General features: G+C 42.9%; 3 protein-coding genes and 2 non-coding genes across 30 annotated transcripts in view; all 5 read right to left on the bottom strand.

Moving 5' to 3' along the window:
• The window catches only part of LOC143488630 (lysine-specific demethylase 6B-like), a 30246-nt gene extending 12338 nt beyond the window's left edge, over nt 1–17908 (bottom strand). For 2 of the 3 annotated variants that reach the window (XM_076987460.1, XM_076987461.1), the window contains exons 1-7: nt 17527–17906; nt 5723–5871; nt 1834–1997; nt 1409–1511; nt 967–1123; nt 652–778; nt 293–463 (exon numbers count right to left, since the gene is read on the bottom strand). In XM_076987460.1, coding sequence (XP_076843575.1) covers nt 293–463; nt 652–778; nt 967–1123; nt 1409–1484 — 531 coding nt within the window. In that variant the 5' untranslated portion in view covers nt 1485–1511; nt 1834–1997; nt 5723–5871; nt 17527–17906. Of the gene's footprint in view, nt 1–292; nt 464–651; nt 779–966; nt 1124–1408; nt 1512–1833; nt 1998–5722; nt 5872–17526 lie in introns of all 3 variants that reach the window. The other variant, XM_076987459.1, reaches the window with a different exon arrangement.
• Nucleotides 2677–2840, bottom strand: LOC143488682 (U1 spliceosomal RNA). The gene has a single exon (XR_013124500.1). It is a non-coding gene; the product is annotated as a U1 spliceosomal RNA (small nuclear RNA).
• LOC143488674 (U2 spliceosomal RNA) lies at nt 3862–4052 on the bottom strand. Its single transcript, XR_013124493.1, has one exon. It is a non-coding gene; the product is annotated as a U2 spliceosomal RNA (small nuclear RNA).
• Nucleotides 17909–19222: 1314 nt separating the features above from the next.
• Nucleotides 19223–23817, bottom strand: LOC143488601 (lysine-specific demethylase 6B-like). Its single transcript, XM_076987409.1, has 4 exons — nt 23685–23817; nt 23370–23496; nt 23011–23181; nt 19223–21926 (listed from the first exon to the last, which is right to left on the bottom strand). The coding sequence occupies exons 1-4, from the start codon at nt 23768–23770 to the stop codon at nt 21867–21869; spliced, it is 444 nt and encodes a 147-aa protein (XP_076843524.1). The 5' UTR covers nt 23771–23817; the 3' UTR covers nt 19223–21866.
• The window catches only part of kdm6ba (lysine (K)-specific demethylase 6B, a), a 102563-nt gene continuing 101913 nt past the window's right edge, over nt 23702–24351 (bottom strand). For 23 of the 24 annotated variants that reach the window (XR_013124450.1, XR_013124461.1, XR_013124462.1 and 20 more), the window contains 2 exons: nt 24127–24229; nt 23702–23841 (listed from right to left, as the gene is read on the bottom strand). Coding sequence is in view for 1 of the 24 variants with exons in the window: in XM_076987401.1 (XP_076843516.1) it covers nt 24210–24229 (20 nt within the window). In the remaining 23 variants the exon portion in view is untranslated. Of the gene's footprint in view, nt 24230–24351 lie in introns of all 24 variants that reach the window. The other variant, XM_076987401.1, reaches the window with a different exon arrangement.

The raw sequence follows: 24351 nt of genomic DNA, 5'->3' as shown, positions 1-24351 counted from the left end.
ACAGATGCCATGTTTAACTGCCAGTACTATGACAGCACAAACTGCCTTTCATTGTAAGTCTCTCAAGGCCAATCAGAGGTCGGTATGTTGGGTTGCTGGGAGTAAACTGGGAGTCTTTTTTTTTTTTTTTTTTTTTTTTTTACACATATGCCGTGTCTCAATTATGTAATACATCTTACGCATCTCAGAGTGTGAGCACTATGTGTGACTGTACATATGATGAGACTCCTAAGAGTGAATGTAAGACTGCCTTACTGAATGTGTGGATGTGTATTCACATGCATGTCCTCACCAAGCTGAAGGAGTCATAGATGTTCATCAGGTCCTCTACGCGGTATTGTTCTAGCACCACTATGTTAGAGAAGTTGGGGTTGCGCTCTCTGGCACAGTCCTCACAATGCACCACGTACATCTTTTTGCTTCCGTTCTCACTCGTCACAAACAGCAGGTTGAAGACCTCCACCTTCACAATGGGGAAACATGCACAAACAAGACCATATGCCTGCAATATACGTTTGCCAAGTCAAATGATGGACATTTTCACAGGACTGTTGTGAAGGTTCTGCATGAGCTTGGATGAAGTGGCTTGGACAGACCAGGCCAGGCAGTGAGGGATGTAACGTGATGAGCAGGGTTCTCTGGAGCACTCACATCACACTCATTACAATAGTATGCTGGCTCATCTTTCACTCTGCTCTGGTAGGAGATCATCTTCCCTTCTGCCACAAGTTGGTCTCGCAGAATCTGAATGCGTTTCATAGACTGCAGGAGACAGTGCCTGAGTGCAAGACAAGAGAGAGAAGGCAGTTACCATTTACACTACAGTACACTTCTGCTAAAATCCTTCAAACTGCTTAAAATATTTCAAACGCCAACACTGAACATATTTGTGGAAGGCAAGGACTCTATTTGAATGTGTACAGTCTTTATATAGCAATAACAGCGCCTCTGTGCTCCTGGCATTACCTCAGGTAGTTGTACTCAATCATCTTGTAAGCGGTGGGGTCAGAAATTTTGACTGTGCGAGCCATGTTCCAGGACACGTGGATCATCGGAACGATGGACTTCACTTTCTTCACCTCATTCCATTCAAACCTTTCCAGATCAAACTGATTCTGGTATGCTGAAAACACATCATAAATACAAAACACTGCAGAAAAACCAGCATTTCAATATGGATTGAATTCAGACAGTATTGAAGCTAGATTCGTCCTCATTTAATACCGTGTGTATACTGGATATGGCTGTGTCAGTGTGAACTTCTTATGGACAGAATCCCCCACCCCTCCCCATTCAGCATTTTGCCACTTGGCAGGTAATTATCATTAAGCGGTCCCATATTCCATGCAATATTATTGCACTAGCCCACAGCCTGCACCAAGTGCACTGTGCCTGCATTGATCCACACCAAGTCTCCAGGGCTCTGGATGAAGCAGTACACTGGGATATTGGAGCAGTACAGATCCTCCAACACAGGCCACCATGAGCCAGTTAGGTAGTCCACCCCATGCCTGGATGAGATCAGGAAGGTATGGTTAAACGGGCTTGTTTCAACTGGTGCAAACCTCAAACACCCGACAATCTACGCACATTTTATACCAAATATCTTTTTTTGCCTTAAAATATGGAAGCCCATGTACAGACTTACAGAATATTTAGAATCAAAATAATCTTCTGAAATGTTCATCTTAAATCATCCAAGACTGAAAGCGGTAAATGCAGTTTAACCTTACACCGATTTAAATCACAAAAATTGCTGATGGCCTGCCAGAGTAACACATTTAGGCAGATTCCATATTAATACAACCATAATAGTGATTTAGTGAGGGTTACACTGAGGGTGCAGATCTGGTGTGCGACTGCCTGGGACCTTCATGTAGAGCTGCACACTGTTCATGCCCAGGATGGTATGGCCTACGTGACTCAGCATATTGCCACTAGAGGACACACGCATGAATGCTGGCAACTTCTGTAGCTCCTGGAGCTGAGGTTTCCACCTGCACACACAAAGCCAAGAGTTGACAAACATATTACAAAATCACTTTATTGTCTACATATGGTAATAAAGATACCAAGTTGTGTCGTTTCACACATAATCCTATTTTTGATGCAAGATAAAGTCTTTACAAAATAAAAGCACAGGGGATGTACAACAGTCTTAATGCATCTGGCACAAAATCAGAGGGCAGCAAGACAATCATATGGAAGCTTCTAGAAAAACTGTTAACTTTTGGGATCAGAGAGGTCAATGTTGGTGCCAAATTTGATAATTTTCCCCGGCAGGTTTCTGCTCTGAGCTAGTAATGGAGGCATACAGAGGGGTATTAAATTAAACAATTACAATTAGTGAGGTAATCTAATAATTTATGTTGTCATACTGCATGTGATATTTTTGTATATAATATTATTCCCTGTCATATTTGATTTGTGCTAGATGGCGCTGCTGTGGCATCCACATTCTGTACTCTAGTTATAAACTTGAAATATTTCAACTGTTTTACATTTTGCACACTATTGCATTTGATAGTTATGTACAAAATGTGGCATGCAAATGTATGGGGATACGAATGAATTTTAATGAATACCTTCCTTAAATCTCAACTCATTGAAATCCCACATGGTGTCCACAGACTCAAGCAACAAACAAGGACAGTTCTACTTTTAACCAGAGTAAATCAGGGGAGAGCGCGAACGCAGTCCCCCACTACCAGAAATTATGCAGTCGAGATTCCCACATTTGGGGAATTCGCAGGGGTCAGCACAACCGGAGTGCAATGGCTGAGCCTCGCCCTGGGTGAACCACCTTCTTGATCATGGTATCTCCCCTGCCAGGTAAGTATGAGTTCCTGGTCTACACAGGGACCAGATCAACAAAAGCCACGCTATTCACTGGAAGGGCAAGTTCTCCTGTCATTAAACAACTCAACACAGTCGAAAATAAAAGTGAACAAAAACATATATAACCACATACTGCTTTAACACGTCTGTTATTTCATTGTTTTTTTCTTCGCTTAGGAGTCCGAATTTTGGAGTCGAGTCTACAGAAATGCAGCGTAGACCATTAAATCTTGCGATTGGACCAGAGTCTACGGTCGACCGGGACTCTGACTGTAGACTACCAATCACATCGCACGGATTCACTGTAGACTACCAATCACATCGCACGGATTCGAATATTCATCACGACACGGAGGGCGGGCTGAGGCGACTGTAAACAAAACCGAGAAGACGTTTCCCATGATGCACTGCTCCGGAATATGCATTAGCCCATAGGACGTTTGAGACGTTATTAATGGTTTGATATACAGCAAAATCTTAAGGGAGCCAAATTCACAACGGTCCAATGTGGCAGAGTGATGTATTACTAAACGGTGTGGAGAAATGAAGCTTTCAAAGGCTTTTCATGATGCTTGAATATCGAAAGCAAATGGACCAAGCACTTCCGGAACAGAACGCGCGCTGCCCTTTGCTTTTGGTTAGTGAATTGACGCGCTCAACTCCTCCCGCTTTACCCTCAGTGGCCAGAAGACAAGTGAGAATAAGATAGATAGATAGATAGACAGACAGACAGAGACAGACAGATAGATAGATAGATATAACTTGATTAATCCCAGAGGGAAAGTCAGTTATTATCTGGAGGTAACAGAAATACAGGGAAAGTGGAGAAAACGGGAAGTGATGCAGTCGCCGAGAGAATTTCCTAATTGGAGCGACTATTTTAAAAACATTTAAAGGATGTGATATACTGCACCAGTTTGCACCGTTGACACAGAAAACGACACGGAACTTAACCTAAAATAAAGGTTATAAAAGCGTCATTAAGAAGTAAGATTGATAACTTTTCTTTACAGAATAAAGGGGGGGAAGTGCACCGTTCCCGGAGGTACTGCAATACCGGGTCGATGCGTGGAGTGGACGGAGCAAGCCCCTATTCCATCTCCCTGTTCCAAAAATCAATTTAATATATGGTCCCCGGGTAGGGGACGTATCAGATATTAAACTGATAAGAACAGATACTACACTTGATCTTAGCCAAAAGGCCGAGAAGCGATACCAGTCGGCCGCCGAACCGAGGGTAGCCGTTCAAAGCATTGAGAATCCCCACTACGGTTCTACAACGCAACACGGTTTTTGCATGAAAACGGAAGGACTCTAAACAAATATCAAGTTACAGTCATGAGTTCATTGAGAAAGGTTGTGCTACACGCAGTGCAGGGGTGTGAAAAGTCAAGGGTTCAGAAATGTTAATAAGTTTGCTGGTCGACCAATCGAATACAAGTAGTTTATAGCAATTCTTGAGTGGTACATCTCCCTAATTGCTTAGACACAAAACTGTTCTGACTTAAAAACGTAAACGACCATTACAGCAGAAACGTCAGTCTATTCTTTGTTCAAATAAAAAAATGGCAGTTGCGTCAAAGACTTAAGTGCACTGGACGACAGCGGGTGAAAAGTGAAGCCACCATTTGCAATTGTCTGGCGCCCTCTAGTGGCTGGTTGAAGTATCACCATTAACCCCGCCTCTTGGATGAAGGGCTCAGGGCGCTCGTTTCAAATTACACACGTCTCCCTCACTCTCACGTGTATATTAGGGGTGCGATCGTGTTTTCACTTCTATAAGCTCTTCTCTCGTTACATTTCCAAAAAGCTACACTAACCAGCTTAAAATTCACAAACTGTAAAGCAAGATGAATAAAATAAAACACACGATATCGTAACTGCGTTGTATATTCCGCCTAACGTCTGCTCGGCTTGACCAACGCCCAGAGCTGTTCCGCCACTACACGTCTCGTCCGCTTGAAAATGATGCAAAACCACGCTGTTATCAACTAGAATAAATCATGAGTCAATAAAGAGTTTAAATGATAATCATCATTCGTCTGCAGGAGAACCCTCCTCTGATGGACCTTTTAAGCACGACTAATTTTCACGCACTACTTTTCTGTCTAGTGGTTTCCAAGCCGTTTACCGACCCGCAACAGGGGATTTGCGCTTGCATAATTAACCTGGAGTTTGTCACCACAAGTGCACCTCGACTCGAACACTGTTCGACATTTTGATCACGTCTGAACTTTTAATGAAAACGAGGCCAGTTGCTGATAAACAGAACCACTGTAGCACACCAAGATCCGTTAGCCGAAGTCGCGCAACACTAGTAGCTAGAAAACCTTGTTTACTTTAAACTTCACAAATCCACAAATACTTACAGACTCGCCGAGTCCGTCTTTGGTAGCGTCACACAAAGCTGCAAGTGCCCCTTGCGTAGGAAATAAATAAAAGCAAAGATTTCCTTCACAACGCAGAAAGATGTGAACGTCTTCACGACATGACCACACAACTAAAATTGTGTGTTATTTTTAAACGCTATTTACGTGTAGCCTAAAACTAAATGTGATATTTCACATCGCCATGATCCAAACACACTGGAGCGCGCGAGCACCATTTTGGACAACAGCACACCCTACAGCCTCGCGCGACTAAGCAGACACGACGGTGCGAGTAAAATATCAAAGTGCTGTTGTGCGATTATCTACACAAAATAACCTTCATTCAGCAAGAATTCGGAAGAGGTTTCATGTGCACAAATGAAAAGCTAATATAGTTAGCAAACTGGTTAACGTTACTGGGTGGCTGTGTTAGCTACGAACAAATGAGTCCTCTCTAGCCATCTTAACAGTTTTCCAGATAAGCGTTATAATAAAATACGAATATTTGAACATACCTGTCGATATAAAACCAGAATATCCCTCTGCTATCCTCTTCGGGTAAATTTCCTTCATAACGCAGACGATTGTGAGCGTCTTCACGACGTGGCCACAGAACCTCCAGACCTGCAGACGCTGCTGCGCGTTGAGGGCGAGTCACTGCTGTCTGTGAACAGGAAGCGCTCATCTTGTTACAAAGAACATGGCTGAAACTCCGGCGAGGTCTTCCACACAACTGAGAAAAATGGTTCATTTGGGACAAGAGTTGGTCACTCTGGGTTTTGTCGTCTATATACACAAGGTGCAAAACACATTAAAAGAAAGGGAAAACCAAAATGGGCTAATAGGTCCTTTTTAAAACATGTCTTGTATGCCTTTTACTAGCGACGTCATTCAACGTAAAATGACTCGCGTTGGTATACATAGACCTTTATCCGTTAACGTTCATTTATATAACGCAGATAATTAAATCTTTGCATTTATTTCATCACGTTTATTTGGAAAACTGAATACTGCTATGCCTACTTTGTTCTTAACACAGCCACTAAGTAACATTTGCAGACAAGACATACAATGGAATGTGAACGGTTATTTGCAAAATATATTAGAAACGATGTAACAATGTTACTTGCACGTAGCCTAAACCGTATGTTTAAAAATCTTATATTTCATATTCCTACCAGTGTATGATCAGAGAACACACTCGTGCACAGTCATTCTAAGCGGACACGAGCACACGCGGGGGCGAGTAATGTGACACGGACTGAGTGACATCGTGAACGTTTATTTGAATACAGAGAAAACAAAAAACATCTCAAATATCAAAGTGCTGCTGTGCGATTAACTACACAAAACAGCATATATTCAGCAAGAATTTGGAAGAGGTTTTATCTGCACAAATGAATAGTAGCTAATATAGTTCAAATATTTAGCAAACTGGTTATTGTTACTGGGTGGCTGCGTTAGGTACGGACAAGTTAGGCCTAGCTAGCCTTACAATTTTCAAAATAAACGTTGTGATAAAATACGAATATTTAAGCAAATATGTCGATATACAATCATAATATTCATGGCCATCCTTTTCACGTTAATCTCCACCAATAAATCCTGCCTTGTTGTATGAGCCTTTACTTTGTGTATTTCACCGGCGTCGTACAAATCAAGTCAGACAGTCTGTGTATACTAGTGGGATATTGAAAAACAAAGAAAATAATATGATCGTGTTTTTGACTCTACTCAAGTCCGCCAGACTGACACACTGAGCTCTAACTTCAGGTCTGTGTTGAAGGACACAGCAATTTAGGCCAATTTAATGTACAAAAGGAACCTGTGAAGTATTTACCCAATTTACATTTTGGGAGTACACAGCAGTCGCTACGTGGTCTAGATACCCAGTCCTGTGCTGAGTCATGATCAAGGACAAAGCATTTCATTTGCATTTGAATGAAACCTGTAGCCAGTTTTGAGAATGGGTACTCTGAGCGATTTCAAGTCAAGAATATTTCCTCCTATTTCAAGTCCGTGTTTCTCCTGGGTGAAAAATGGCCCACACCCAAAATTGGTAAATATTATTGTTGCAATGGTCCTAACAACAAATAATTCGTCAGAAAATTTGCTAGAACCTTAATACAAGCATTCATGAGACCTCTGTGTGGAGAGGAAGGAGAACTGGTAACAGGGGAAATTCACTTCTGTATACAGACATAAAAATCACAATCGCATTTAAATATTTCATATGAAATTTAAACTACTAATCATGAACGTGTTCAAAGCTATCCAAAATGTTCGGGGCATTTTCATTAAGGGAGTAGCTATTATTTGTTTTTAGCTATTATTTCAGCCACACCTGATCTAGTCCATCATAATCTACAGCAGAGCAGATATCTACAGGCATCACTGAAAGAAAGGATGTGTAAGATCTAAAGCCTCTCCAAGCAGAGATGACAACCTGCTGAAATGTAGTTCTCAAAACTCCTTCAAAAACTGTAAGTAGAATTCAAGACCTCAGAAAAGACTTTTTCCAAGAACAATAACCAGAAGGTTATGTTCTGCAGGTTTTGTGTTTAGAAGATGTGTTTAAAAGCCCAAATAAATATCTGGGAAATAATAAAGGTCTACTTTTGAACACTATATAAAACTGTCTGCTTGCATGCTAATAGATACTGTTGAAGGAACCACACACTTGTATCAGAAGAGAAAATGTCAATTTTTAACCCTCTTCTAGAAAACAAAAGAGTAGAGAGAAATATTACGAGTGCCGTGTCATAAACGACGCCGTGTAACAATATGGTGAGATTCCGTTTAAGAAGAAATATAAATCACACTTGCCATGATGCGCCGATTCTGAATATGCAGTAATGCGTCTTGTTAACGTTTGCTAAATTCACACTTGTGAATTAGTTTATTGATAAGCTACATTAAGGAGACAACTGTAGCATTAATCTGCTTTTCATATGGGAAAACAGATTGGACATGCATGACAATAAGAATCAACTAGCCGCTTGGGACGCGGTTCTCAAGCTGTGAAGTAGGCGCTTCGCATAAAAACACATAAATGAGACTGTTGTCATTGTTTTGTGCGTGAAATGATAGCCCGGTTAGTTAGTCAGACCAGCATATCAAATGACATTCATTTAGTCTACTTCATTTCAGAGGACTACACGGCTGACTAGTTTTAGTCTTTGAGTCTCACAAAGTTTTAATCACACACACATGAGCCATCATCTACACACACACACACACACACACGCGCGCGCGCGCGCTCGTACATAGACTTCAGTGTACCACAAAATAGTTATATATGCTACACTGTGATTAGAAAAATTTACATCACGTAGCCTATATGTGGAGTACACAAATATTTATGATGCTTTAGTTACTTTTCTGCAATCTCCAACAATGTACTGTGTGTACCGGGGCATGCAAGGGTTAAAAGTATTGTCCGAAGATGAATGTGAGGTCCCAGTATCGCTTTGGGGGCGGGTCAAGGAAATCGAAAGCGAACGGTGGGTTAAGAGCAGTAAACGTGTATGCGTGCTCTCCAGCCATATAGAGAGAACAAACGAGTATTTATGTGTTTTCAAACGAGAGAAAGTCTGTATTTGTGAGCACCAGCGTTCAGAGTGAGACGAGCAGGTCTGAGGGCTCTTTAAACTAGACTCCGGTGCGTATTGAGTCAGGACTGGTCTCGGGGAAAATTCAGCTGTTGCGTAGCGCACGAAATGGCGGACGTGCCCACCTTTGTGTAGCAAGAAGAGTGCGTGAGGCCTTTTCTGCAACGTGCATGTGGCGGAGGATACGGCGTTGCCGCGGGGGAAGGCTGCTGGTTTGTTTTTTGTGCACTTTCCTGCGTGTCCGTGTGCGCGCGTTTGGGCTGGCGTTAGCTGCAGGTTGAGTGGGAGCCGTGTTCACGCACAACGCGAGGGATTGCGGCCGCGTCTGCCGTCCGGCTGCAGTGGGGAAGCGCCACACAGAGACTCAGCGTGTTCCTGGTCTTCAGAGACTGTTTCTCCGTGTCAGACTGTTGCCGTGTACCCTGCCATCCAGACGACATCCTCTCAGCAGTTCGCCTCCTCAGTTGAAGGGAAGTGATTTATTTTGTATTTGTTTGTCTTTCCTGGGTATTTTATTTATGAGGCTACGTTAAGAAAGAGTATTTTGCCTCGTGATCAGAGACTGTGATCAGAGACTGAGATCCACGTGACCGTTCGTAGACTCTTTCTCTCAAACTGTGGACTGCCAAATACACCCAGAGTGGGAGTGCAGAAATAATATTGTGGATTATTTACTGCTGTTGTTGTCATTTGTTTCATTTAATTCCAGAGGAACACCCAGATTTATATATGTTTTAAATGAATAAACTATGTTAATAATTGTTCAAATTATAGTTGTTTAAGTATAGTCACTGTTTGAGTTATATTGTGTGTATGTGTTGGATGCCCAACAGGGTATTTACTGTGTTACTGATATACCTACCTTGGAGTGGGGGCGTCTCACCTGTCCTGTCCTGATCTAGGGAGGGGGAAAGGGGGGTTAACAAACCTGTAGCCATTCACAGTGTGGTTAACACCAATCCTTCGGGCCGCCACCGTGTCAGGGTCTACCGAAGCCCACCTCACCATTTCAGGCAGTGGCTCACCTTACATCTATTTATTGGGGAAGTTAGAAGCCATAGTGTAGAACAGGGCAGGCTACCCATACTTAAACAAATAAGCACTGAGGCTAATTGTACTGGAGGGTGGGGACCCAGATCCTTCCGCTCTCCCGTCGTCCAAGGTGAGGTTGCTGCTACTACCCCCACAAAACGGGGCTTGACACCCCGTTACAATTGGCGTCACGAACAGGATAGTCAGTAGGTGCATTTCAAGTAGGCTGCAGCTGTTGGTTACAGATCTGTCAATCTTAAGATGGCTGAGCTTGAACAGTTAAAGAGAGAGTTTGAGGAGATGCAGCGAAGGCTGGCTGAGCAGTCTGGAGCTTTGCAGCAAGCTAGAGAGGAGCAGAGAGAGGCACTCTCCCTGGCCAAGGCTGTTATAGATCAGCAAGCTGCTGCCCAGAGGAGTCCAACTGCTGTGTATATCCCTCGGGATCGCAAGCTGCCAGAGTTTAGTGGGAGCTTGACAAAGCCAGGTGACATGAGCATTGAGGAATGGGTGGCAGCGATGAAGTCTGCATTTAAAGTCATGAAGGTTACAGATGAGGATTGTATTGAACTAGTCAGGCAGCAATTAAAGGATGAAGCCAAAATGACAGTGAAGTTTATGCTGAAAGGAGAGGAGGAGAGTGTTGATGAAATATTCTCCACCCTTTTGAGAGCTTATGGGGACAAGGTGCCTATAGGCACAAGACTGAAGGAGTTCTATGATCGGATACAGATGCCTGGTGAGACTATCCGCTCTTACGCATACGATCTGCAAGAGAAGCTTAGTCGAGTCCTCAGTAGGGATTCCAAGCGTGTACCTGATGCTGATGCTGTGCTCAAAGAACAACTGGTACTGGGCTTAAGGGATGACTTCTTGAGGCGTGAGATGAAAAGGAGGGTAAAGGACGAGGAAGATTTAACTTTTGCCCAACTGATGCAAGCCGCTATTACCTGGTCTGAGGAGGAGGAGGTGCCAGCATCAAGTGGCACAAGGAGTAGCTCCCGTTCTAGAGGCGTTGTGAATGCTGCTGCTGCAACTGCAGGTGCTTCCCCAACACTAACTCTTGAGATGCTACATGAGGCTATAGAAAAGATAGCTGCACGTCAGGAAGAGTTGTACGAAGTTGTTCACAGCCAAGAGAAAGCAAAGCTTCAGCAAAAGAGGCCAAGGAAGCTGCCTCTGAAAGATAGCGAAGGAAGGTATGTTTGCTATACATGCAGAGAGCCAGGCCATACCAGTCGTTACTGCCCCCGTAGCGAAGAAGTAAAAAATCATGCTGCCCAACCTAAACAGGGGGAAGCAACAGGTGAAGCTGCGGTCAGGAGCCCGCAAGTTAGACAGAACAGTCAAGACTCTTCAGTAGTCTGGAGTAGGACAGGTAAGACAGTCTCACAGAAAGTGCCTAGCACGCTTAGAGAAAATGCATTTGGGGACTGCTTAACCATTGAAGTTAAGATAGCTGGTGTGAAGACAAACTGCCTCTTAGACACTGGATCAGAGGTTACTACAATAACAGAGTCTCACTTCAAACGATATTTTGAAGGAGAGGAACTGATGCTGTCATCAGCTAGCTGGGTAAAGCTTACCGCCGCAAATGGGTTAGACATACCTGTTCTTGGATGCCTGGAGGCAGACATTGAGTGCATGGGGAGGACGCTTTATGGGAAGTGTGTGTTTGTGCTAACAGACACCAGTCCAGATGTAGCAGACATGAAGGGGCTCTCTGGCATCATTGGAATGAATGTGATAAGTGGACTTCGAGACCTTTTCATTACAGGAGGTGGATTAAAGCCGATGGATAAGCACAGCCGACACACGGGGGAGGCGAGTGTACGACATGTGCTCGCCAGAGTTGAGAAAGAATCGCAGATTATTGGCCCTGGTGGCAAGATTGGCTTTGTTAGAGTGGCTGGAAGAGGTGCAGTTACTATTCCACCCTTTAGTGAGAAGGTACTAGAAGGCCGCTGCAGAGTGCCACCCAAGGTAAAGTGCCAAGTATTGGTGGAGCCTACACCTAGAGCAGGTATTCCGAAGGGGCTTATGGTCGCAAACGTGTTAGCCAAGACAGAAGGGGGCAGAGTGCCTGTGAGAGTGTTGAACTCGAGTGAGAGGCCCATAAGATTAAAACCCAGGGCCATGGTGGCATCAGTACATAAACCACAGGAGGTGCTACCAAGACGAATGGTGGAGCTTGAGGAGAGCAACGGGGCTGTACATGTAAAGGTGGTTGAACAGGGTGACAGTCACCCCCAGGAGTGTGATGCAAATCACATGCCTATTCCAGTCCAGGTGAACTCCGATGCCCTTACTCCATTGCAGTATAAGGAACTTTTAAACTTGCTTGAGAAGTACAAGGATGTGTTCTCGAAAGGTGACCACGACTACGGTTATACTACGGCTGTGACGCATAGTATTCCCACAGGTGATGCCCCACCCGTTAAACAGAGGCACCGGCGGGTCCCACCTCACGTGTTCCAGGAATTTAAGAAACATGTGCAAAGCCTTGTTGACCAGGGGGTCCTGAGAGAGAGTTCCAGTCCATGGGCATCCCCCGCAGTTATAGTTGTCAAAAAGGACGGGACAGTACGATTCTGTTGTGATTATAGAAGGCTGAATTTGGTCACATGTAAAGACGCATACCCCCTTCCACGAGTGGAGGAGTCACTCGACGCCCTAGGAAATGCTCAGCTGTTCTCGACACTGGATCTGACAGCAGGATATTTCCAGGTGGCAGTTTGTGAGGAAGACAGAGAGAAGACTGCTGTTACAACACCATTTGGGCTCTTTGAGTGGTGTCGTATGCCGTTTGGCCTCTGCAATGCCCCAGCCACTTTCCAACGACTTATGGGGGTGGTGCTGGGTGACCTTGCTTTTGACACATTGCTGGTGTACCTTGATGACATCATCATTTTTTCAAAGGACTTTGAAAGTCACTGTGAGCGACTAGAACTTGTACTCACTCGTCTAAGGCACCATGGGTTGAAGCTGAAACCTAGCAAGTGCTTCCTCTTCCGCTCAGAAGTGAAGTTCCTGGGGCATGTGATTTCTGCCGAAGGAGTCCAAGTAGATGATGAAAAGGTCAGGGCCCTGCACACATGGCCTACTCCAAGGACAGTGAAGGAAGTGAGACAGGTGCTAGGGTTCATGGGCTATTATAGACGCTTCGTACCCAATTTTTCACATTTAGCCAGGCCATTGTATGACTTGTTGGGAGGAGTGAAGGCCAGGGAGAGAGCTCCTGGACCAATCACCTGGAGTGGGGAATGCCAGAGAGCATTTGATAGTCTCAAGCAGTGCCTAATGTCTCCACCAGTGCTTGCCTACCCAGACTTAACACTACCTTTCACACTTACCACTGATGGGAGTCTACAGGGCATAGGGGCTGTGCTTAGCCAAAAGCAGGGGGGGACAGAGCGGGTAATAGCCTACGCAAGCCGGGGCCTACGGGGGTCAGAAAAGAATGACAAAAACTATAGTGCATTCAAATTAGAGTTGCTAGCACTTAAGTGGGCCATAACGGAGAAGTTCAGGGACTACCTGATGTTCACAAAGTTCACTGTCGTCACAGATCACAATCCACTACGATATTTGGGGACGGCCAATTTGGGGGCTGTCGAGCAGAGATGGGTAGCTCAGTTGGCAGAGTATGATTTTGATGTTCACTATAAACCAGGGAGACAAAACACCAACGCCGATGCCCTGTCAAGGATTCCTTCCCAAGAAGAGCCTGAAGTGACTGATGTGGACAAAGACTTCATACAGATTAAGACAGAGGAAGTGCGTGCATGTTTATGGCCTGCCACAGAGGGGATGAGGAATGAGTCCGCTGTACAGGCTGCCGTTAAAGCTTCAGTTAAGAGGGGGGCCTGTGGATATAGCTGGAGTGAGATCGAAGAACTGCAAAGAGAAGACCCTGTCATCCAACTAATCTATGGTGCTGTGCTGAGTGAGAAGAAGCCTAGCCCTACTGAACAACGCGCTATGAGCTTGAAACAGAAGAAACTGTGTAGACAGTTTGACAGGTTGAGACTGCGCCAAGGGGTGTTGTTTCGTTGTATATGCCACCCAAGAGATGGAGAGGATGTATGGCAATTGATTGTACCAGAGTCATTGCAAAGAAGGGTTTACGAAAGTCATCACGAACATGGCGGGCACTTCGGTGAGAGGAGTACCCTGCAAATGATGAGACAGAGTTACTACTGGCCAACCATGACTTCGGACGTCCAGAGCTGGATCACACAGTGCAGGAGATGTGCACTGGCGAAGGACGTATTTCCAAGGATTCGTGCACCCATGACGTGTAGTAAAGTCAGTGTTCCACTGGAAGTGCTTGCAATGGATTACACCCTGCTGGAGAGATCCAAAGGTGGTTATGAGAATGTGTTGGTGCTCACAGATATGTTCACCAGATTTACCATTGCAGTACCAACCAAGAACCAAACAGCCCACACAACAGCTAAAGCCCTCCTGAAGCACTGGTTTGTTCATTATGGCTGCCCTGCTCGATTACACTCAGACCAGGGACGGAATTTTGAGTCCAGCGTAATCAAGGAAATTTGTGGCGTTTATGGTATAGCGAAGAGCCGTACAAGCCCGTATCATCCACAAGGGAACTCTCAGTGCGAGAGATTCAACCGGACGATGCACGACATGTTACGGACCTTGCCTCCGGAAAAGAAGAGGGATTGGAAAGAACATCTTCCCGAATTAGTAATGGCATATAACAGTCATGTCCATTCCTCCACGGGTTATTCGCCTTTCTACCTCATGTTTGGCAGAGATGCAAGGTTGCCCTTGGATGTGCTTGGAGGAAAGGATTTAGAAAATAGTGACATTGACAATCTGGATGACTGGGTAAAGGATCACCATGAGCGGATGAGGACTGCTGTAGAGGTTGCAAGAGCGGCCACACAGGGAGCCTCTAAAAGGCGAAAGAGAGCCTACGATCGTAGGTCTTATGGTGCCCTTGTTAGACCCGGTGACCGGGTGCTCCTGAGGAACCACAAACCTAGGGGCAGAAATAAGATACAGGATAAATGGGAAGCACAGCCATACATTGTCTTGAAGCAAAATCACACAGATACACCAGTGTTTACCATACAGCCTGAAAAGGGAGGGCCCACTAAAGTCGTTCATAGGGATCAACTCAGGCACTGCACATTCCAGTCTCCCACTAAAAGAACCCTACCTGACCATAAGCATAGGGATTCTGAACATTCCGATTCAGATCACGCCGATGTTATTTACATACCAGGAACTAGGCAAACACCTGACACTTACGCAGAAAGGGATCAGGGAGTAGCACTAGAGGGACACCATTCAGCTGGGGATGTAGATGCAGATACAGGGACAGAAGGGGGATCTGAAGATGCTGATGAGTCAGATACAGGGAGTGACCATGTTGGCACGTTGAGGCGCTCAGACAGGCAGGGCAGGGGCATGCTTCCTTGGAGGTACAGGAACGATTATGTTTTGAAATAAATGATGTTAAATGTACGATATCCTTGGTTGAAGAAAACGAGTTTGTTGTTTGAATGTAAAAAAAAAAAAAAAATGTTTGAAGTTATGGCTTCCACACCTGAAGTGTAACTATTGTTCACATCTATCTGTTTTGTTTGTATTTCAGAGATGAGGCCTGCTGGAGGATGGTCGCTGGTATGGCAGGGTTTAGCAGGGGGGAATGTGGAGTACACAAATATTTATGATGCTTTAGTTACTTTTCTGCAATCTCCAACAATGTACTGTGTGTACCGGGGCATGCAAGGGTTAAAAGTATTGTCCGAAGATGAATGTGAGGTCCCAGTATCGCTTTGGGGGCGGGTCAAGGAAATCGAAAGCGAACGGTGGGTTAAGAGCAGTAAACGTGTATGCGTGCTCTCCAGCCATATAGAGAGAACAAACGAGTATTTATGTGTTTTCAAACGAGAGAAAGTCTGTATTTGTGAGCACCAGCGTTCAGAGTGAGACGAGCAGGTCTGAGGGCTCTTTAAACTAGACTCCGGTGCGTATTGAGTCAGGACTGGTCTCGGGGAAAATTCAGCTGTTGCGTAGCGCACGAAATGGCGGACGTGCCCACCTTTGTGTAGCAAGAAGAGTGCGTGAGGCCTTTTCTGCAACGTGCATGTGGCGGAGGATACGGCGTTGCCGCGGGGGAAGGCTGCTGGTTTGTTTTTTGTGCACTTTCCTGCGTGTCCGTGTGCGCGCGTTTGGGCTGGCGTTAGCTGCAGGTTGAGTGGGAGCCGTGTTCACGCACAACGCGAGGGATTGCGGCCGCGTCTGCCGTCCGGCTGCAGTGGGGAAGCGCCACACAGAGACTCAGCGTGTTCCTGGTCTTCAGAGACTGTTTCTCCGTGTCAGACTGTTGCCGTGTACCCTGCCATCCAGACGACATCCTCTCAGCAGTTCGCCTCCTCAGTTGAAGGGAAGTGATTTATTTTGTATTTGTTTGTCTTTCCTGGGTATTTTATTTATGAGGCTACGTTAAGAAAGAGTATTTTGCCTCGTGATCAGAGACTGTGATCAGAGACTGAGATCCACGTGACCGTTCGTAGACTCTTTCTCTCAAACTGTGGACTGCCAAATACACCCAGAGTGGGAGTGCAGAAATAATATTGTGGATTATTTACTGCTGTTGTTGTCATTTGTTTCATTTAATTCCAGAGGAACACCCAGATTTATATATGTTTTAAATGAATAAACTATGTTAATAATTGTTCAAATTATAGTTGTTTAAGTATAGTCACTGTTTGAGTTATATTGTGTGTATGTGTTGGATGCCCAACAGGGTATTTACTGTGTTACTGATATACCTACCTTGGAGTGGGGGCGTCTCACCTGTCCTGTCCTGATCTAGGGAGGGGGAAAGGGGGGTTAACAAACCTGTAGCCATTCACAGTGTGGTTAACACCAATCCTTCGGGCCGCCACCGTGTCAGGGTCTACCGAAGCCCACCTCACCATTTCAGGCAGTGGCTCACCTTACATCTATTTATTGGGGAAGTTAGAAGCCATAGTGTAGAACAGGGCAGGCTACCCATACTTAAACAAATAAGCACTGAGGCTAATTGTACTGGAGGGTGGGGACCCAGATCCTTCCGCTCTCCCGTCGTCCAAGGTGAGGTTGCTGCTACTACCCCCACAAAACGGGGCTTGACACCCCGTTACATATAATAAAGATTAAAAGGCCGAAATGGAGCACAGCTCCTCAGATAGAAAACAAGGACACGACCAGGTTATTTTAACTGACTGGCATTTTACTAACAGACCGCGATATTAGATGAAAATACAAAATAGGTTTTAACAGCCATCGGCCTGTGGCCGAACTAACGCACTAAATGTTACATTAATCACGCACATATCGGTCGACGATACTTGTGCAAATAATTGCCATACTGCGAATTCAACAAGGCTGTTAAACAGTCAAATCACACCAAAATGTATTGCTTTATCACGAAAGAAATTAAATTATTCTAACCAATTTGTTCAAAATGGCGAATTTAGGCCTATACCGAATTAACTTTTCATGTGCGGCACCATGTGAAGGTGTTACTGTGAATACACCTTTTGTCAGCATAAGAACAAAGCATTATAGAAGTTACGCATTTGCACCCACGTTCTTGATAATATTCGACAATTTTACATAAACATTTTAGTCTCTGTTATTTTGCAGTAAGCGCTTACCTCGCTGTCTTCGTCCGTCCCTGCGCTGTTTTAAGCGTAGACCATTCGGTAATGCTGCAAACTAAATCTGCGGCACGCCACGGGATTTACAGTTCGGTTTTGTATTTGTCATCTTTAGTTTTCACTTAGGTAAAGTTTTCGAAACAAATATCGATCCTTTTGGTACCACGGTCCAGGACAAACTGCAGGCCCTTACTCCTGTCACGTCAAAGATATACGGAGTCTCTCTATGTAAGCACATCACTTCTCAAGACTTTTCCCTCAGATTTGGAAGCATTTCAGCCCCCAAATGAAAAATGTAATGCGCAGTGTAATCCTACATTTGCATTTAAATGTTCCAGGCATGCATGCTAATTTAAAAATTCACATTTAATAATTTCATTTAGATTTGCAATTGTCTTACTTTGTCAGGTCGAGCGCAGTAACTGCTGTCACGCCGTCTGCACTTCGCAACAGCTCGGTCGCGCTATCGACACTGAAAGCTCATTTACGCGCATACACGCGGTATTACGGTAGCGCTTTGGGAAACGACGCAGGAGGAAATCTAGGGGCAGAGATTGAAATGCTATGATTTGATGTTCTGAACCTTAAATAGATATAAAATGCTCATAAATTGCTTTTCAAATATTTTAACTGTAGAAATTATAAGTCAAAGTGTATCATTTGCATGACTCAAGTATTTTACTGTAGCATTTTGGAATAAGAAGTTGTCAAAATCCTGATACATGACGATTCGGTTCCTTATATTCACTTTTTGGAGCTCTATAAAATACACTAGGAAGTGTATTTCAAGAATATGGTGGACTGGTTTGATAATTTGATTTGTGTATCATTCCTGTGATTTGCAAGTGTTTTACTGTAGCATTTTGGGATAACATGAAGGCAAATATATATTGCTTTTTTAATACATATTGATTCATTAATTCTGATCAATCTTCCTCACTACTATCGCTGCTTCCACCACAACCATCATAAACACAATTAAATGCACATATTTAAACAGACTTCAGAACATTTCCTGCCATAAACATGTCATCATCTTCTTGGTCTTCTGCTACCACTTGTTTAATCTGTGCAGATTTGACAGCGCCATTATTATATTAAAATGGAGCAAACTAATTTAGACAAGACAACATGATGTTTTGAATAAATGCAAAAATATTTGAACCTTTGGTGACCCTGAATAGCTTACACATGGACCAAACCAAACATTAATGTAACATACTGCAATTTGAGATGAATGTTATTTGTCTTTAGTCCATTAGTAACTGAATGTAATGCATCAAATATAAGGAAATTATACAAAGGAAATAGAGTACTATATACATATATATTTATAAACATATTAAGAGCTACTTACCATTAAATATAAAAGTAAAGTTTAGAAGTCCCCCCTCCCCCCACAAAAGGAGTTGGGTCTTCCACCTCCTTGAACACACTAAGAGGTGTTAACGACCATGGTTGCCCTAGCAACCTTACCTATATGACCTGACAGGAACACCACTGAACTGAAGAAGTCTTGGGTTGAGTAAAGCTAAAATGTTAAACTACAAACAAGCTTCTACTGTCCACAAAATACCCACAGACAACACATGCAATATATAAAAGTTTTATTTAGTGAAAAGCATCTGAATCTTTAGATTTTAAGATAGTAAAAACATTCTCCAAAACTAAAGATTTTTTAACAGTTTGGAAATCACCATTTAATACGATTTTGCCATCATGTTATTCCAAAATGCTACAGTAAAAACACTTGCAAATCACAGGAATGATACACTAGGACTTCAAGAATATGGTGGAGTAATTTGATAATTTCATTTGTGTGTTTTATAGAGACCCAAATAGTGAATAAAAGCAACCAAATCGCCATTTAACAGGATTTTGACAACTTCTTATTTGAGTTTGGTATCTTATGACTTAAAATTTCCACAGTAAAAATAACTAAAAAGCAAAATATGAACATATTTAGATAAGTACAGAACATTAATTTATAGCATTTCACTCTCTCTATGGTCGTAAATGAGCTTTCAGTGTAGATAGCGCGAGCGAGCTTTGGCGAAGTGCAGATGGAGTGACCGCAGTAGCGCAGTAGGGGTGATCATATTCATGCACACTAGTCCTCTTTGAATCTCTTAAAAAACACAGGGCTCAAATATCAAGGCTTAGAGATTGAAAATAAGGTCAGAGTTCCTATACGGCCTCTAAACCATAAAATAGCCAACTTAATTCGTCCTAAAAAGTATATTCTCCAAATCCCCGGCCCAATGTAACTTCACATTTCATCACAGAGCCTGACATGACCTCACGATTTACCAGAGCCAACTTTGCACCCTTTGGATTCTGTGATTTCATTTCTTTTCAGCTCGTTAATACTGGTTTGTATTCACCATGGGAGCTTGAATTTGGGTAAAATGATTCAGGTCCCTCTCATTCTTCCAACATCTAAAATTATCTAAATGTGTTTGTAAATATCTAGTGATAAGCTGCAGTGTTATTAATAACTGCTGTTATTAACTGCTAACTGATGTGTGGGCTAGGTTTGGTTTGTAAACTCAGCAAGGCACTGGTGTTTCTGTGGTTCCTCTAAAGAAAAAAAAAGTTATACCTGATTTGAGTTGATAAATGGTTTAAAAATAATCACTTTTATTATGGTTACTAGAAGGAAAGGACAACTCCATAGAGTTAATTTAATAGATCAGCTACAGGTCCATGTTTATCAAAAGCATTTAATATTAATGGTCATAGTCACACAAATTCACAAAGTATTTAAGACATGGCTGGCTCAGTTTGCTTACTGTGTGAACTCGCTAAAACAGTGCAGATTTTAAATAAATGACCACGAAAAGAAGAAATGATATATTGCAACAGGAAAAATAGATTTTTCTTTAGAAATGAAAGAGTAGTTCAAAGAGAACTCGGCACCTTCTATATCATAATTGTAACCAACATTTTCATTATATATGAAATAATTGATTTCCGAAGACTAGAAATGAAAAGGAAATGACTATCAATCGAATGGGTAATTCGATTCACACTTAACCTCATTCCAGTAAAATGGCAATATTTACAGTTTGATGTGAATAATAGTAAAAAAAAAAAAAAAAAAAAAAAACCTTCTCAATTTTTGGTTTGTGACAACCAACTGCAGATAAATTCTGTATAACCGAAACTATGCCTCGGTTGGCATTGTAACTGTATTCTCACATAAATGATGTTTAAAACAAATTCAAGCACCACTAAATGTGTAGATTCTTTAAAAAAACAGCTTTGAATGCCCCCTCCCCACCACAAGACCAGGTAAAGGTCAGGGCGAATGGGGTCACGACCTGCAGCGATGAGAAGCCTTTGCATTTCATTTTGCTGCTATTTTCAGTTACAAAAGTGGCTTTTTGCTCTCCTATAAAAAATATGTCTCTTAGACAAACTGCTTCTGCTCTGCATTCTACAATCTACAAAAAAGTGGAGCTATATAGTCATTAAATAATTCATATATAGCCCAGTTGGAGAGTTTATGTGACAAATTTATCTTTAATCTCCTTAAAAAGCAAAACCATACAGAGCAATAAGAATAATAGAAACCATAGACATCTCTGATAACCCTAAAAAAAGACAAAGGAGAATAATTTGTGATAATTTGGCAGCAGTGCTACAGGAAGCAGTATTAGAATGGAAACTGGATAGACAAAATATAACCATACCTGTGACCACAGATACTGCCAAAAACATTGTCAATGCCTCAAATGCAGCTGGATTGTCACCACATATAGGGTGTTTTGCACACACAGTAAACCTGGTATCCCAAAGGGGGTTGGGAGTAAACCAGATTTCTCGTCTTTTGGGCAAAGTCAGGAGAGTGGTCACCTTTCATAAGAGCACGACTGCAGCAGCTGTCTTAAAGGCCAAACAAGAGATGCTCCAGCTTCCTCCTCACAAGCTGATTAAAGATGATGACACTATAAGGTGGAACTCTAGCTATGACATGCTTACACGCTACTTGGAGCAACAAGCTGCTGTTTATTCTGCACAGACAGAAAAAGATGTTAAAATTAATGCCAAAGATCTCATCACACTCTCTGATCAAGATGTGACTGTTCTGGAGGACGTGGTTGAGGTTCTGAAGCCCATGAAAACAATCACAACTCTACTGAACTCAGAACAGCAGCCCACTGTGTCTATGATCCTGCTCAATTCTCTCAGCAATGAAACACAGTGGCACAGATTCACAGATTATGAAGGATGTTAAATCGGCTATAGCAACCAACATTGGAGGGAGGTATTCAAATCCCAGTCTTCAACAGTTCCTGAATGAGAGCACTGCCTTGGACCCTCTGTTCAAGTCTTTACCCCATCTGGATGACCCCTCTTGGAAAGAGATATTCAACAGTCTGTCTGAGAAAATCCTACAAAAGCATCCCACACAGGTGTGTGACCAATTGAAATTCATGAGATGAAATGCCCACTATTAATAGTGATGCAAATTTAACTTTTAGTTGAAATACTGATACATTTATAAATGTATATTCTTTTTAAACTCAGGCCCCAGGACAAGGGACCAGCCAAAACCCTGCAGAGGACCCAGAAACTGCAGTATCCAGTGAAGGCAGCCCCCCAGCAAAGAGAACCACACTCAGTGAACTGTTTGGTGACTTTTATAGTACAGCCCCCACTACACCAACAGCACCAAAATTATGGCCTGATGTTGTTAAGGCCATAAAAAATGACAGTTGTCATTCTCAGGGACTGAAAAAGTCTTAAGTCTTATTTTTTAGGATAGAGTTTAGTTTAAGGTTCTATTTGTTCTCTTATTTTGTACATGTTCCTGTATTTGTTTTATTATTTGTTTTGTTATGTTGCACATTGCTGTTTTAATAATACATTTATCTTAATTAAATTATTTAAATTTAACCATTAGTGCCTAATGTGGTGTATTACAGATCACTTGTATCACTTATATCAAACCCAACTTTTGAAATAAGATATTGTAAATTTAGACTTATCCAAAACTGGTGTAGGCCTCTGCTGTAAAAAAAAAAAAATAATAAAAAGAAAACCGAGAATCGAATCAAAGACCCTAAAATCGGAAATGAAATCGAATCGAGGATTTAGAGAATCATGACCCCCCTAGTACCCCAAAGAAATGGAATGATGCAAAAGTAAGAAAATGGAGGAGGAAAAAAAAAAAAAAAAAAACAGATGCCATGTTTAACTGCCAGTACTATGACAGCACAAACTGCCTTTCATTGTAAGTCTCTCAAGGCCAATCAGAGGTCGGTATGTTGGGTTGCTGGGAGTAAACTGGGAGTCTTTTTTTTTTTTTTTTTTTTTTTTTTTTTACACATATGCCGTGTCTCAATTATGTAATACATCTTACGCATCTCAGAGTGTGAGCACTATGTGTGACTGTACATATGATGAGACTCCTAAGAGTGAATGTAAGACTGCCTTACTGAATGTGTGGATGTGTATTCACATGCATGTCCTCACCAAGCTGAAGGAGTCATAGATGTTCATCAGGTCCTCTACGCGGTATTGTTCTAGCACCACTATGTTAGAGAAGTTGGGGTTGCGCTCTCTGGCACAGTCCTCACAATGCACCACGTACATCTTTTTGCTTCCGTTCTCACTCGTCACAAACAGCAGGTTGAAGACCTCCACCTTCACAATGGGGAAACATGCACAAACAAGACCATATGCCTGCAATATACGTTTGCCAAGTCAAATGATGGACATTTTCACAGGACTGTTGTGAAGGTTCTGCATGAGCTTGGATGAAGTGGCTTGGACAGACCAGGCCAGGCAGTGAGGGATGTAACGTGATGAGCAGGGTTCTCTGGAGCACTCACATCACACTCATTACAATAGTATGCTGGCTCATCTTTCACTCTGCTCTGGTAGGAGATCATCTTCCCTTCTGCCACAAGTTGGTCTCGCAGAATCTGAATGCGTTTCATAGACTGCAGGAGACAGTGCCTGAGTGCAAGACAAGAGAGAGAAGGCAGTTACCATTTACACTACAGTACACTTCTGCTAAAATCCTTCAAACTGCTTAAAATATTTCAAACGCCAACACTGAACATATTTGTGGAAGGCAAGGACTCTATTTGAATGTGTACAGTCTTTATATAGCAATAACAGCGCCTCTGTGCTCCTGGCATTACCTCAGGTAGTTGTACTCAATCATCTTGTAAGCGGTGGGGTCAGAAATTTTGACTGTGCGAGCCATGTTCCAGGACACGTGGATCATCGGAACGATGGACTTCACTTTCTTCACCTCATTCCATTCAAACCTTTCCAGATCAAACTGATTCTGGTATGCTGAAAACACATCATAAATACAAAACACTGCAGAAAAACCAGCATTTCAATATGGATTGAATTCAGACAGTATTGAAGCTAGATTCGTCCTCATTTAATACCGTGTGTATACTGGATATGGCTGTGTCAGTGTGAACTTCTTATGGACAGAATCCCCCACCCCTCCCCATTCAGCATTTTGCCACTTGGCAGGTAATTATCATTAAGCGGTCCCATATTCCATGCAATATTATTGCACTAGCCCACAGCCTGCACCAAGTGCACTGTGCCTGCATTGATCCACACCAAGTCTCCAGGGCTCTGGATGAAGCAGTACACTGGGATATTGGAGCAGTACAGATCCTCCAACACAGGCCACCATGAGCCAGTTAGGTAGTCCACCCCATGCCTGGATGAGATCAGGAAGGTATGGTTAAACGGGCTTGTTTCAACTGGTGCAAACCTCAAACACCCGACAATCTACGCACATTTTATACCAAATATCTTTTTTTGCCTTAAAATATGGAAGCC

Source organism: Brachyhypopomus gauderio, unplaced genomic scaffold (genome assembly GCF_052324685.1).
Source record: "Brachyhypopomus gauderio isolate BG-103 unplaced genomic scaffold, BGAUD_0.2 sc52, whole genome shotgun sequence".
In the NCBI taxonomy this organism is placed as follows: domain Eukaryota; kingdom Metazoa; phylum Chordata; class Actinopteri; order Gymnotiformes; family Hypopomidae; genus Brachyhypopomus; species Brachyhypopomus gauderio.
This window is presented reverse-complemented; position numbering and strand designations above follow the sequence as displayed.

Coding starts and splice junctions, on each gene's coding strand:
- LOC143488601 (XM_076987409.1), bottom strand. CDS start 23,770: ATGATCCACGTGTCCTGGAACATGGCTCGCACAGTCAAAATTTCTGAC. Junction 23,182..23,369: donor ACTATTGTAATGAGTGTGAT/GTGAGTGCTCCA, acceptor CCCATTGTGAAG/GTGGAGGTCTTCAACCTGCT. Junction 21,927..23,010: donor TCTATGACTCCTTCAGCTTG/GTGAGGACATGC, acceptor ATGCTTTTGTAG/GATTTTCTCAGACAGACTGT.